Here is a 14,368-nt window from a genome sequence, read left to right on the forward strand (position 1 = left end):
CTCTCTTACCGTGGTAGATGGTGCTCCTGTTGCTGCTGAGGTAAGACTCTACCAGGGGAGCCTGCTCCTCACACTGCTTGGTCCTGCGGGCACGAGACCGCCCGTCCACGTTGGACTGCACCATCAGAGGCTCCTGCCGCTTCTTCTTCTGCTTCTGCTCTAGGAGAGCTCGCTGAAACACACACACCACACAGATTCTTCAATGGTGTTCAATTAGTTTGGTATTATTGACACATGCACACACATATCTTCTAATATTGTGTCATATATAATACATTAACATGGATAGATATTTTCAAATTTTTTACCTTCACACACACACACTTTTTTTCAACTAACCTTGTGGGGACACAAAATTCCATCCCATTCAAAATCAATTTTTCCCTAACCCCTAACCCTAACCTTATCCCTAAGCCTACCCCTAGCTCCTAACCCTAAATCCCCTAGAAATAGATTTTTACCTTGTGGGGAATAACAAAATGTCCCCAGATGGTCAAATCGTTGCTTGTTTACTATTCTTGTGGGGACTTCTGGTCCCTACAAGTGTAGTTAAACTCATCCACACACACACACACACACACACACACACACACACACACACACACACACACACACACACACACACACACACACACACACACACACACACACACACACACACATACACACACACACACACACACACACACACACACATGTACAGTGCACCCTCACTGTAACAAGACACAAGACTGTGTCCTTGAGAGAACAAATATGTCTGTGTGCTCTGGCCCTCCAATCACCTGAGCTACAGTAGATTAAAGATTGATTGCTGGACAAACATGTGCATCTGCCCAGCCTGCAATCATACCACAGTCCAACTTAAATGACATTTCTGCTTGTCTTCATACGATGAGCTACAGAACACCCTATCAAAGACAAGATCATCGGGACATGAGTTTGACCTCTGCCTGACTGTGTCTGCCTCAATTCGTTCACCTGTAGGTGGGTGATTGCCTTCATTTTTTTTGTTTTACCATTTCCCGAAGAGGAACCAGACTAGTTGACAGACGTGTCTTATAACAGTTCTATTTAAACGTTTACATGCTTTGCAAGAATAAATGATTTCCCTAATAATCTTGTTTACCTGATGGGATTTTGATAAACACACAACATCCTTTAATCACATGACTGACCAAAGATAAGCCTGAACCTTCAGCTGCAGAAGTGACCAGTATATGAACTCTAACATCATTCACACACTGACACATACAAACCAAAAATTCATATCACACCTCTTCTTTTCCCACACAAATCCTTTATCCTTATCCGGTAGCTCAGTAGAATCTGTGTCATTGCACAGATTCATTATCCTACTTTCACACAAAATAATTACTTTCCTTTTCCCACATGAGCCAATTCAATTTATGTCATAATCCTAGTTTTGAGCAGTCACAAACTTTTTATCTTCCTGTAAAATTCAGCTCTCCTGAGGGCACAGAGTGTTAGAGCTCCACACCCTCAGTTCAAAAATATAGAAAGCTTGAGCAAGAAGAGTTGCTTCAAACCTCCGCATAGCACCATCTCAGGAACACCTCCTCAGAGCCAGAAAAATGGAATGTCTTCTGCTTCTGTAATTAATGTTTCAGGACCACTGCCCCAATCCGTTTCTCCTCAGCTCTATCCCCCCTCTCTGGCAATGTGGAAATCTACATTAAGTATTACTACAGCTTGGGTATCCCTTCCATCCTGCTGCAGTCAGCAGTCATCTATGATTATGCAAGCTAACGAACAGAGGGAGATCCCAAGGCTGGAAGCTCATCAAATATTGAGAGAATCCCAGATGAAGCAGGAACACCACTAGACTGTACTCTGCTGTACTGTTGTCTGCTGTACCAGTACAGAGTGCCCTTAATCTAAACCCATGGCTGTGTCCCAGTTGTCCACCCCTTTCCCTAAGTGGGCACTTGCACACTTTCTATAATGAATCGAAAAGTATTTGATTGGTGTTATCGTTGGCTAGAGGGAGTTTCCATGATAGGAAGTGTGCAAGTGCACACTTTGGGAAAAGGGTGGAGAATTGGGATTGCGTCATTTAGCCCATCACTTCAGCCATGACCAGAACACAACGTCTCAGCACACTCTAGCAGTGAGTGTGGAGGAGGAGGAAGCCTGAACTAAGTTAACCAGGTGGAGCCATGGAGGAGCTCTATGGCTGTCCAAAACACCACCAGTCAGTGTACAGTGAAATAACCAACTAATAAGTTATCTCCTCTTCCTACTCTGCCTCCTCTCTCTCCACTAACAAGATGTTGTCCTTCTCTCATGCACAATGCCTGACAGTGCATGTACAGCCAGGAGGTTACCATGAAATTCACAATTTGAAAAGCATGTGAGGTGAATAACCAACATCGCATGTGCCACCTTTTGGACCTAAAACAAAATGGTTACAGCATCAGGACTGGTTATGCAACTTGCTACAGTAACTCCTGACATTTCGATGAACAGACTTTTCAGGATTGAAGCTGGATGTGAATGCTGCTTAAGGAACACTGTTGCTTGGGTACCTGTCTCAGTAATGCAGTATGAATATCCATACCCACTTTGATATTCAAATAATGGCTTGTTCAGCAGGGACACCACACTAGGTGAAGAAAAAAAGGGAAAGTGTCTATCTTTCTTTTGCATAGAATATCTTTATGATTTGTTTTTGTATGTTCCTCGGTCTTTTGTGGAAAAACAGTACATTTAATATGTTCTTTAACAAACAATTCCTTTAAAACAGATCTACTCTGAGAATAAAATGCAAAAGTGGTGTGGTTACAGCAGATGGACGGTTGGTTTCCTTCAGTCTTCAGTGTTTGCCTAATTGATGCAATCACAGGCTCCTTAAGTACTATAGCAAGAACACATGATGGAGGTCATACTGTACATGTCATGCTGAACAACCTTACAATGCATTTCCACATAACACATTAGGGCCGATGAAACAACAGAGCCCCATTCATTTTCAATGGAGGGAAGGGAAGTGGACGAGGGGAACGTTGGGCGATGCGAGCATGGGCGAGGGAGCATGAACAGGGCGGGACCAAAGTTGGGGAAAGCTGAACTTTATGCAAATACTCTGTGATATCGCGACACTATGAACCAATCAAAGCTCACTATAGCTTCCAGCCCCTACTGGATTGGCTGTTGATACCTAGCACTACCTAGCCTGCTTGCTAGGACCCACATGAGGGAAAAGCTATAGTGGATATCCAAATTATTGTGTATGTGGAAATCCCCTCTTAGCCTCAGATCCTTCTGTCTTCATATGCAAAGCAGCTGAGCAATAATGGTAATTCTGTCCTCAGCTATTGAGTGACCAAGCCATGGGAGTTTCATGGATAATAGACTCACAGTAAAGACAACCACATAACCAAAACCTCAAACTCAAGGCTCAAACCAATGCAACCAAAATCTATTTGACCAGTATGTCTCATTACTGTAACATGACAAATGGTTTTGTAAGAGGGACCTGGTCAATTCTGCAGAAAATCTACAGAGATACACAGACAAGCAGAACCGTCTGCAGCACACCATACCCCTGGTTCAGACTATAATACTGTCTCCTCTGTCACTAAAATCACACTGTGTGAACCCAACAGGAACTCCCTGAGTGAATACCAGCAGGCCACTGCAGCGCTGCAGTGATCAGGATGGTTCTTACAAAGCTACAAATGCCCGGCCGTCCCGTCTTCAGTCAGCTGTTCATTCCACCCCAAAAAATAGAATACCATTTTTTAAACGTTTTTTTTATTTTCATGATGGTCTTCATCCATAACTGTCAGTCACACAGTTTTACAGTAATTATGCCAGCCCTAAGCACAATACGGTATGAAAGTGATGCGTCGTTTTCCAGGAAGTTGTTTTTGAACGGTGTTCAATGGGTAAAAACGTAGCACAATGGTCTTCAGCGCAAAAACATCATAAAAGGCCTCTTGCAGAAGTGAATTAATCCACAAACAGAAATATAACTTGATATACATTGAGCTCCAAAAGCATTGGTAGTGACAATTTTGTTGTTGTTTGGCTCAGTACTCCATCACTTTGGATTTGAAATGATACATTGACTATGAGGTTAAAGTGCAGACTGTCAGCTTTAATTTGAGGGTATTTGCATCCATACCGTCATCCATACCGTTTAGAAATTACATACATTTTTGTACATAGTCCCCCCATTTTAGGGGACCCAAAGTATTGAGACCTGAATGAATCGTGAATAATGATGAGTGAGAAAGTTAGACGCACAATTTGCGCATCTGTAATTACCTCACTCATCATTATTCACGATTCATTCAGGATTATCCACAATCATGGTAGCATCCACATTAATGTAGAAGTGTTTAGAAACATATTCTATTCTTACTTACAAAAAAGTGACTCCAAAATGACACAATACATTATTTACCATTAATTTCTATTGAGCACAAAATAATCTGCAACAAAACCAAAACAAACAGCAAATGCATCCAACAAATTTGTTACGTCACAAGTTTGATGTAGTCATTGTGGGCTATGAAAATGGGACCAAATACTAAACGTTCTACTACTTTAATACACATAAGTGAATTTGTCCCAATAATGTACAAAAAGTGCTGTAATTTATAAACGGTTCACATGATATGGATGAACATACCCTCAAATGAATGCTGACAGTCTGCAGTTTCACCTCATAGTCATTGTATCATTTCAAATCCAAAGTGCTAGAGTAGAGTACAAAAAATGTGTCATTTTCACTCTATATCTGTTTTCACGAATTTGATGACATAATCATCAAACCCATTCAAGGATTAGAGGATAAGACCCGGAAGAATGACGTAGGATGACATCACTTGCACATCATATAGGTGAGAGAGTTTTGCAATGTTCATTAAAACCACTCCCATGTTTATCAGATCACTTAACAATTAGCATCTCCAACCATTTCCTGACTTTTAATCCTCTGAAAGAATTGGAGATTGATTTGTGTAAGCAGTGTGGAGTAGTGTTATCTTAAATGCTTGAAAGTCTCTCTGCTGATTTGGTTTATGTTAATGTAGTACCGTAAACTCTAATCCTCTGTCTATCCCTTTAATCCACTACGATTAGCCTCAGATCATCATTTGGAAAATAATCTCCTGCAATTTGTTCCTACATTTCAGGAAATGCAATAAATGTAACGTGTAGGGAGCGGTTGCTGATGTAACCCAGGGAGAGGTTGCTGATGTAACCCAGGGAGAGGTTACTGATGTAACCCGGGGAGAGATTACTGATGTAACCCGTGGAGAGGTTACTGATGTAACCCAGGGAGAGGTTACTGATGTAACCCGGGGAGAGGTTACTGATGTAAACCGGGGAGAGGTTGCTGATGTAACCCGGGGAGAGGTTGCTGATGTAACCCAGGGAGAGGTTACTTATGTAACCCAGGGAGAGGTAACTTATGTAACCCAGGGAGAGGTTGCTGATGTAACCCAGGGAGAGGTTGCTGATGTAACCCAGTATCTTGATGGAATTACACAGGGCTGATGAAAATATGTTAATCAATGAGTCTCTTGAGTGTGTCACTGCTGTTTTCTACACTGGTCAGGTCTGAGACATCACTTTGCTAAACATCTTTATCATGCATCATGGACAGCAAAACAGCACAGAAGTGACAAAGGCTGATTGGCATAATACACTTCTGATAGCGCATTATTACACATTATAAACTGGGTGGTTTGAGCCCTGAATGCTGATTGGCTGAAAGCCGTAGTATATCAGACCCTATACCGCGGATATGATTTATTTTATTTTTTTACTGTTCTAATTACGTTGGTAACCAGTTTATAATAGCAATAAGGCACCTCGGGGGTTTGTAGTATATGGCCAATATACCACAGCTAATAGCTGTAAACCACACCTCCTCTGGCCTTATTGCTTAAGTATAACACTGATCTCCTTAAAAAACAATTAGCCAGATTAGCTGGCTTTGATCCCTGCCTAATGTTTAAAAAAATATATTTCACCTTTATTTAACCAGGTAGGCCAGTTGAGAACAAGTTCTCATTTACAACTGCGACCTGGCCAAGATAAAGCAAAGCAGTGCGACAAAAACAACAACACAGAGTTACACATAAACAAACGTACAGTCAATAATACAATAGAAAAATCTATGTACTGTGTGTGCAACTGTAGAAGAGTAGGGAGGTAAGGCAATAAATAGGCCATGGAGGCGAAATAATTACAATTTAGCATTAACACTGGAGTGATAGATGTGCAGATGATGATGTGCAAGTAGAGATACTGGGGTGCAAAAGAGCAAGAGGGTAAGTAACAATATGGGGATGAGGTAGTTGGGTGTGCTATTTACAGATTGGCTGTGTACAGGTACAGTGATCGGTAAGCTGCTCTGACAGCTGATGCTTAAAGTTAGAGAGGGAGATATAAGACTCCAGCTTCAGTGATTTTTGCAATTCGTTCCAGTCATTGGCAGCAGAGAACTGGAAGGAAAGGAATAATCAGAGAGAGATGTAATTATTTTCTACCATGAAAACCAGGTGTGTGAACTTTCTAGTTCACAAAAATTGAGCAATTATTGTGCAACCCTGCTGTAGAGTATATTCTTCCTCTCTTTTCCTCACACTACAGTCTCCTCTACCAGCCAAGGAACAACAGAGGAGGTTCATATCAGTAAATGGCTGAGCTGCTCTGCTACAATACAGGGACATGGGAGACCTACCTGTCTGTCTAGCTTCTGTTGGCGGAGGTTGCTGCCCTCATCGTCCAAGGTACTGCAAAGAGCAAGAGAGAGAAACAAAGAGAGAGAGAGAGATGGTTAAAACAAAAGCTCTTTCCATTTCTTTGACATTCTACAGAACAGACACACACTCCAGATGAGTTTCCTCTCCTGTTTGTTAAACTGCGAGAACCACTTGGAAATTATGGGAAAAGGGGATACATTAATCTCTCTCATGAAGCTTTCCTGTGAAGCAGGTGATCTCTTGAAAATGCAGTGTCTGTCACTGGAGGAGACGCAGTAGTCATTGGGAGTGACATGTCATGTAGCCTAGGGAGCGACACATAACTCTTACGATTACATTACAAAACGTGTAGAATGACATCATACAGAAATCTGTCAAAACAACATGTATATGAAGTACTAGGGAAAATTCAAATCATAATCACAATTGGACGTTGATCTAACATCTTTATCCTGTGTGATCGGACTAAAAGGCAATGGTAACGCTCTGTCTCAGCCAGTTGCCATCGTTCCCATCCCTCCCATCCCTCCCACCCCCAAACACACGCAACCTCTAAATCAGCAATGACACACTCCCTGATTGCCCATTCAATCTGTGCTGCTTGGCATTGCCCAGACCGTTTAGACAAAAGGGTTCTTAATTAAAGACAATAAGAGGCTGAAGGTCAGGGGAAGGGGAACAGTGCTTCGGTAGATGGAGCAGAACCAGGGAGGTTCAACAATATGTGTATTTGTGGTTAGTGTGTGTGTGTGTGTGTGTGTGTGTGTGTGTGTGTGTGTGTGTGTGTGTGTGTGTGTGTGCCACATACACACAGAAAAACACTCACTAGCGACAGTCAGCAATCAAGTGTGTGAATGTGTTTCAGACAGGTAGATAATGACATAAACAGAGCTGCTAAAATGAGGGTCAACTACCGCATTACAATAGAGAAGATATATTAATTGATCTGCATCAGTGGTAAGCTAGAATGTGCATTAGACACCTCCACTCTTCTTGCCCCCACCCACCCTCATTGATGTCAATAACAACGTAGTCTGAACAGTACCCATTGACCCCCCAACAGTCATGCATTAATGCTGTCCCTATTGGGAACACAGCGCTGGTGAAGTTCCTAGTAAGTGTTTTATATGTTTTACCTGCAGTGCAGAGGGATGTCTTAGCAGATATTCTATTTTGATGTTCCCTCCACAGAATAGTTAGAATGTTGTGCTGTCTACCAGCATCACATGAATAATCAATGAGGGTTGTCGTCGTAAAGAAAACAATTAGCTCAAATGCCTTACATTACGTTTTACATAATAAAACAGAGACATATTGTTCACTGATACACTCTTGTCTAATACACTCAATATGATACAGGTTTTCAATTGCATTTCTCTGAAATCATGCCAATTCCACAATTTCTGTTGCCAAGTCCTTGATGCAATTTATGCTTTTAAAAAAAAAGTTTTTTCCTTGGTTTAAATATCGAACATTTTCATAGGAATTGGTGATGTATGATTGTTGTGCAAGCACTTGCACTATATTCAAGAAGCCTGTGTGTGTACAGTATGCGTATACGTCTCTTAGTATGCACAATACAGTACGTGGCCCACATTTAAAGATTGTGTACTTTAAAGTGTTAGGCACTTTTTACAGTAGGTAGATATGTAATTGTTAGCTTCTGTGTACAGTAGGAACAGTATAGGTAGCCTGGCATCCCTCCCTGGCAGTGCTGTGTGTAGTGCTGTGTGTGTTTGGCTGTGACCTGCCGGAGTCAGAGTGAGTCTGATAGTCTGGGCTGGCTCAGAGCTGGCTCACATGGGATTAATGAGAGGCCACAGAGGTGCAGCTGAGTCCCCGGGTCACCTCCCCTCGTCTCGCCCGGCTCGCCACCAGGCCCCATACATACATTTTTCATGGAAGGCACCAGGCAGGCTCCATCTGATGGGAGGAACTGCTTATCGCTCTGAGAAACCATCCATGAAGGGCTGGCCAGGCCTCCAAGTTGAGAGGAACACCCGCTCTCTGCCTGTTCCCCCCTACCCTCTTCTCACCCCTCAGCTCCCCTCCCATATCAACCTCCCACAGGTAAGCAATGTGACTCTGTGGCAGTGCCTGAGCATGTCAGTGTAGTGTGTTGTTTAAGGGCTCTTGTCCCTGAGGACAGTTATTGAAGAGGACACTGCGTCACCTAATACGTCATCCTGTCTATTACCTTTAACACCTAGGCCTACAACATCAATATCACCGTTATTATCTACATTACTAATGTCACTAACTACTGCTATATCACTCTTATCATCGTAATCTCATCTTAATATAGAAAATATATAAGAAACATTTTTTGATGAGTTCTCTTCACAAAGTAATTTGTCATAGAGCACTTAACGATGAACACGCTTAACAAGAAACTATACAGCAAAAAGTTAAAATACAAAAGCTAATTTAATTTAATTTTCAATTATTATTTTCTATGAGGAGATTTGATTTAATGAAAGGAACTTATTAGTTCCCTAGATTGACTGAAATGATAACAGATATTTTGAACTACTGTTCCTGGTAGGCTCATATTGAACCAATCCCTGTGGTTGCTCTTCCTCTCAGATAAATACATCCTCTAATAATTGGGTTTAAGAACCCTAGACCCTGCCAAATACAAATCCAGGACACTCAAGCGTGTGTGTTTAATGTTGGTGTGTGTGTGTGTGTGTCTGTGTGTGCGCGCATTCTTAGAAGCAGCAACATGAGTACGTGTACGTACACACAGATCTATCACTACCTTTATTGCTCCATTATAGGAGGCCAGCTCTCCTGACGCAATCTCTCAATGAGATTCATGTCAAGACAGCTCCGTAACTTATAGCAACGAGGAGCCAATAGGAGCAGAGGAAGCCATGCAACCATGGCAATGGCGCTTCTCTTGGAGGAAACAGCAGCAGCAGTAGCAACAGCAGCAGTAGTAATGCCATCGAGAGCAGACATAAGTCTTTATTTCACCCAAAAAGAAGCTAACTGATAAATAACACTGACATTATTAACAATTCCTATAATCAGCAGAATGCATTACCAATGTATGGGGAGAGACATGCAGGGGTCACACAGAGCAAAACAATGGCTGCTGCTTCCCAAGGTGGTAGTAGTGGAGAAAATACACTTTGGGGGAAATGAGCAGAGCTTTTTATGGATTCTACTACACCAGATTCTGCATGAGAAAATCCCCATGTAATTGGATTACAGTAAAACGGTGCCATATATTCCCCAAATAGACTTTCATATGAGCAGAAGACAGCTAAACTTTACAGTTAAACTTTACGACTCACCAATAATACAGTAACCTACACAACATTGGAATTGGATGTGTACTTCAGTTTAAGGATATAAAAAAAGTGGGTCAATAAGTACACGATAAAGACAGGTCCAAAATATTTTCACATGAATAACCAGTCATAACTACTACAGTTATTATAAAGCACTAAGAGATACAGTGAGGCTGTCATCATTATTGAAAGACAAAACCAAAGAAACATCAATTAGATCCTACCACACACCAATGACCACAACAGACCCTTCGCTAAGCCCTGCCCCCCTTGGTTACTGTTGCAACCTCAGACAACATTTTCCAAGGAAGCCCAATTCCCCCTTCTAACCACTGGTGAAATCCCCTAACAATGATCTCAAACTGTGTTTTTAATACACAATGAAATGAAACACAGACTACTACCCTTTGCTAACCAGGAAACTCTGGTATGTTGTGGTAGATTGTCATTACAATTGCTTCATGGGAACCTGATAAAATTATGTTAATAACGTGGCTAGCCACTGAATGGCTCTGAATTACAGAGATTCTCCAGTACACCAGTATATTTTTAGCCAGTAGTTCACAAGTAGTGGCGGCACCTTCACCCCAAAAAAGATTTTTTTTTATTACTAAACTCAGCTGATCGTCCTTGCAGTGGCAGACCACGTGTAACAACACCTGCACAGGATCAGTACATCCGAACATCACACCTGCGGGACAGGAACAGGATGGCAACAACAACTGCCCGAGTTATGCAAGGAACGCACAATCCCTCCATCAGTGATCAGACTGTCCGCAATAGGCTGAGAGAGGCTGGACTGAGGGCTTGTAGGCCTGATGTAAGGCAGGTCCTCACCAGACATCACCGGCAACAACGTCGCCTATGGGCACAAACCCACCGTCGCTGGAGCAGACAGGACTGGCAAAAAGGGCTCTTCACTGACGAGTCGCGGTTTTGTCTTACCAGGGGTGATGGTCGGATTTGAGTTTATCGTCGATGGAATGAGCGTTACACCGAGGCCTGTACTCTGGAGCGGGATCGATTTGGAGGTGGAGGGTCCGTCATGGTCTATGGCGGTGTGTCACAGCATCATCGGACTGAGCTTGTTGTCATTGCAGGCAATCTCAACGCTGTGCGTTACAGGGAAGACATCCTCCTCCCTCATGTGGTACCCTTCCTGCAGGCTCATCCTGACATTACCCTCCAGCATGACAATGCCACCAGCCATACTGCTCGTTCTGTGCGTGATTTCCTGCAAGACAGGAATGTCAGTGTTTTGCCATGGCAAGCGAAGAGCCCGGATCTCAATCCCATTGAGCACGTCTGGGACCTGTTGGATCGGAGGGTGAGGGCTAAATACAGAATTACTATCTCCACCTAAGATCATTTTGATATCCTGAAATACACCTATAACTTTATTAATCTCTTCAAATTCTTGAAATAATATCCTGTTGTTTTGTTTGTTGTTGGATGCATAAATATTCCCTAATAAAAAACATTTCACTGTTGAAATTCACTGTTAAAATTAACCAATGTCCAGAGTGGTGAGTCTTACTACTGATGCACCTCTTAAAACTGCTACAGCTACAGACTGGTTGTTGCCATATGATAACCAGATATTGTTACCCCATTGATTTTTCCAAAAAGCTAAATCGGAAGAACAAGCATGAGTCTCTTGTAGAAAGAACCGTTTGCAATACAGGAAAATAGCCGTACATTTGAGTAAATTACGAATACCCCTAACATTATTTGAACAAAGAGATAGACAAACTTCAACCAACAACCTTGTTATGCTAATATAAGCTTTTCCTAAGGATATGTAACTCAAAAGGATTTCCATCCCATTATTAACCTCTCCAACAAAAAACAAACAAATACTGGTCAAAGTTACCAAAGTATTCTTACTCCCACAAGGGGGAGACATTGCATAAACTTTACAATAAGCACTTACTCACCCATAGTTAGTCTTTAGTTTACCAGTTCTCAAGTTAGCCTTTTCTCATTCAAGTGTTTGTGTAAATTTTTTATAATAAAAGGCTGCTTTTCACCTGGAAATTAGGCAGTTTTTAGGCCCACCAGTTCTGTCCGAATTAGACTCTGGCTCTCTCTCAAATGTTCTGAAATTACGTTCTCTCTGCCTTTCGAGCTGCAGCCACCATCGGCCACACTTTCTCTCCTGTCACTTTGTCCATTGAGGTCAGATCCTCCGTGAACCTCAATTTTTGCTCGATGAGGAACTCACAATTCTTCGCTCGCCTCCAGAGATCCCGTGTACCGGATGATGGTTGTCCTTGGTCTCTTGTCTTGATCCTTGAGTCTTCCCAAACGATGAACGATGTCCACATTTTCCTGAAGTTTGGCTTTTGATTTGGGAATGACAGCTCCACAGATGTCAACAACTCTGCATTTGATGTCCTCATCCGCCTGCTCTGGAATTCCATGGAGCCTCAAGTTCCACCTGCGCTGGTATCTCTCCGCCTCATTCACCCTTTGCTCGAGTTCAGCCACCTTCTTTTCATTTTCCTGGCAGATAACATTCACTTTCTTCATGTCACTTGAGGGTTTTCACTTCTCCAACGATAAAGTCAGATTTTTTTCTTGGCCTCAATTTTCATCGTATTCTCCCTTTCATCTATCTTTGCTGTCAAAAGCATTAGAATATTGTTTTGCATCTCAAGAAGTGACATACCCTCTTGGCCTCTCATCTTTTTCCACTGGGGCTTGACTGAAGTGCCGGGGTCGTAAGGTAACGTCCTGAGCTGGGGACTGGAAGCAAGTTGTGACCATTGTTGTCTGTGTTCACCAAATGTTCATCACCCATAGCAGTATTTCCCCCCACAGTTACATTCTGAAGGGGAGTACCTGAAACCATACCATCGTTTGCTGTTAATTGTCCATCTGATGATTTCTCCATTTCTTCTGGAAGTTTCCATGTAACGTTAGACAAGCTAGTTTTTGAGCTAGATAGCTGATCTGGGTATCTAGTGTTGTCGCTAACTTAATTGTTTCAGAGGTGAATAACTTGCAGAAAGTAATCAATTACTTTGGTAAACAAACTAAACCATATTCATAAGGGGTTTTATGACCTTAGAAATGACCAAATAGTCATATTTGGGTAAGGAAATCCTATTAATTCCTTCAGCTACCAAATGGATATGCACTGACCGCGCGCGCCCCCCCACACATACATACATACATACAGTTGAAGTCGGAAGTTTACATACACTCAGGTTGGAGTCATTAAAACCCCCCACATTCCACTGAAAAGGCAGCGCGCGAAATTTTATATTTCACTTTCACACATTAACAAGTCCAATACAGCAAATGAAAGATAAACATCTTGTGAATCCAGCCAACATGTCCGATTTTTTAAATGTTTTACAGCGAAAACACCACGTATATTTATGTTAGCTCACCACCAAATACAAAAAAGCACAGACATTTCTTTCACAGCACAGGTAGCTTGCACAAAACCGAACAAATAGAGATAGAATTAGTCACTAACCAAGAAACAACTTCATCAGATGACAGTCTTATAACATGTTATACAATAAATCTATGTTTTGTTCGAAAAATGTGCATATTTCAGGTATAAATCATAGTTTTACATTGCAGCTACAATCACAAATAGCACCCGAAGCAGCTAGAACAATTACAGAGACCAACGTGAAATACCTAAATACTCATCATAAAACATTTATGAAAAATACATGGTGTACAGCAAATGAAAGACAAACATCTTGTGAATCCAGCCAATATTTCAGATTTTTTAAGTGTTTTACAGCAAAAACACAATATAGCATTATATTAGCTTACTACAATAGCCAACCACACAACCGCATTCATTCAACGCAAAGGTAGCGATAGCGAAAAAAACAGCAAAAGATATAAATTTATTCACTAACCTTCACTAACCTTCACTAACCACTAACAATTTTCATCAGATGACAGTACTATAACATCATATTACACAATACATATATGGTTTGTTCGAAAATGTGCATATTTAGAGCTGAAATCCGTGGTTATACATTGTGAAAACGTAGCAACTTTTTCCCAGAATGTCCGGATATATTTCTGACACTCACCTAATCTGACCAAATAACTTATCATAAACTTTACTAAAAAATACATGTTGGACAGCAAATGAAAGATACACTAGTTCTTAATGCAACCGCTGTGTTGGATTCTTAAAAATAACTTTAGTACGACATACAGCTTACGTTATAGCGAGACAGCGCCCAAAATCAGGGCGGAAAATATTACTAAACATTTTCAACAGAAATACGAAATAACATCATAAATGGTTCCTACTTTTGCTGAGCTTCCATCAGAATCTTGTACAAG

At 41.5% G+C, this 14,368-nt stretch overlaps 1 protein-coding gene across 3 annotated transcripts in view; it reads right to left on the bottom strand.

The window, feature by feature from the left end:
* LOC139575885 (tubby protein homolog) overlaps positions 1-14,368 on the bottom strand; it is a 106,252-nt gene that overhangs the window by 20,767 nt on the left and 71,117 nt on the right. For all 3 annotated transcript variants that reach the window (XM_071401289.1, XM_071401287.1, XM_071401288.1), the window contains exons 2-3: positions 6,719-6,770; positions 10-172 (exon numbers count right to left, since the gene is read on the bottom strand). In XM_071401289.1, the coding sequence (XP_071257390.1) occupies positions 10-172; positions 6,719-6,770 (215 nt within the window). The remainder of the gene's footprint in view (positions 1-9; positions 173-6,718; positions 6,771-14,368) is intronic.

This window comes from Salvelinus alpinus, chromosome 5, assembly GCF_045679555.1.
Source record: "Salvelinus alpinus chromosome 5, SLU_Salpinus.1, whole genome shotgun sequence".
Lineage (NCBI taxonomy): Eukaryota > Metazoa > Chordata > Actinopteri > Salmoniformes > Salmonidae > Salvelinus > Salvelinus alpinus.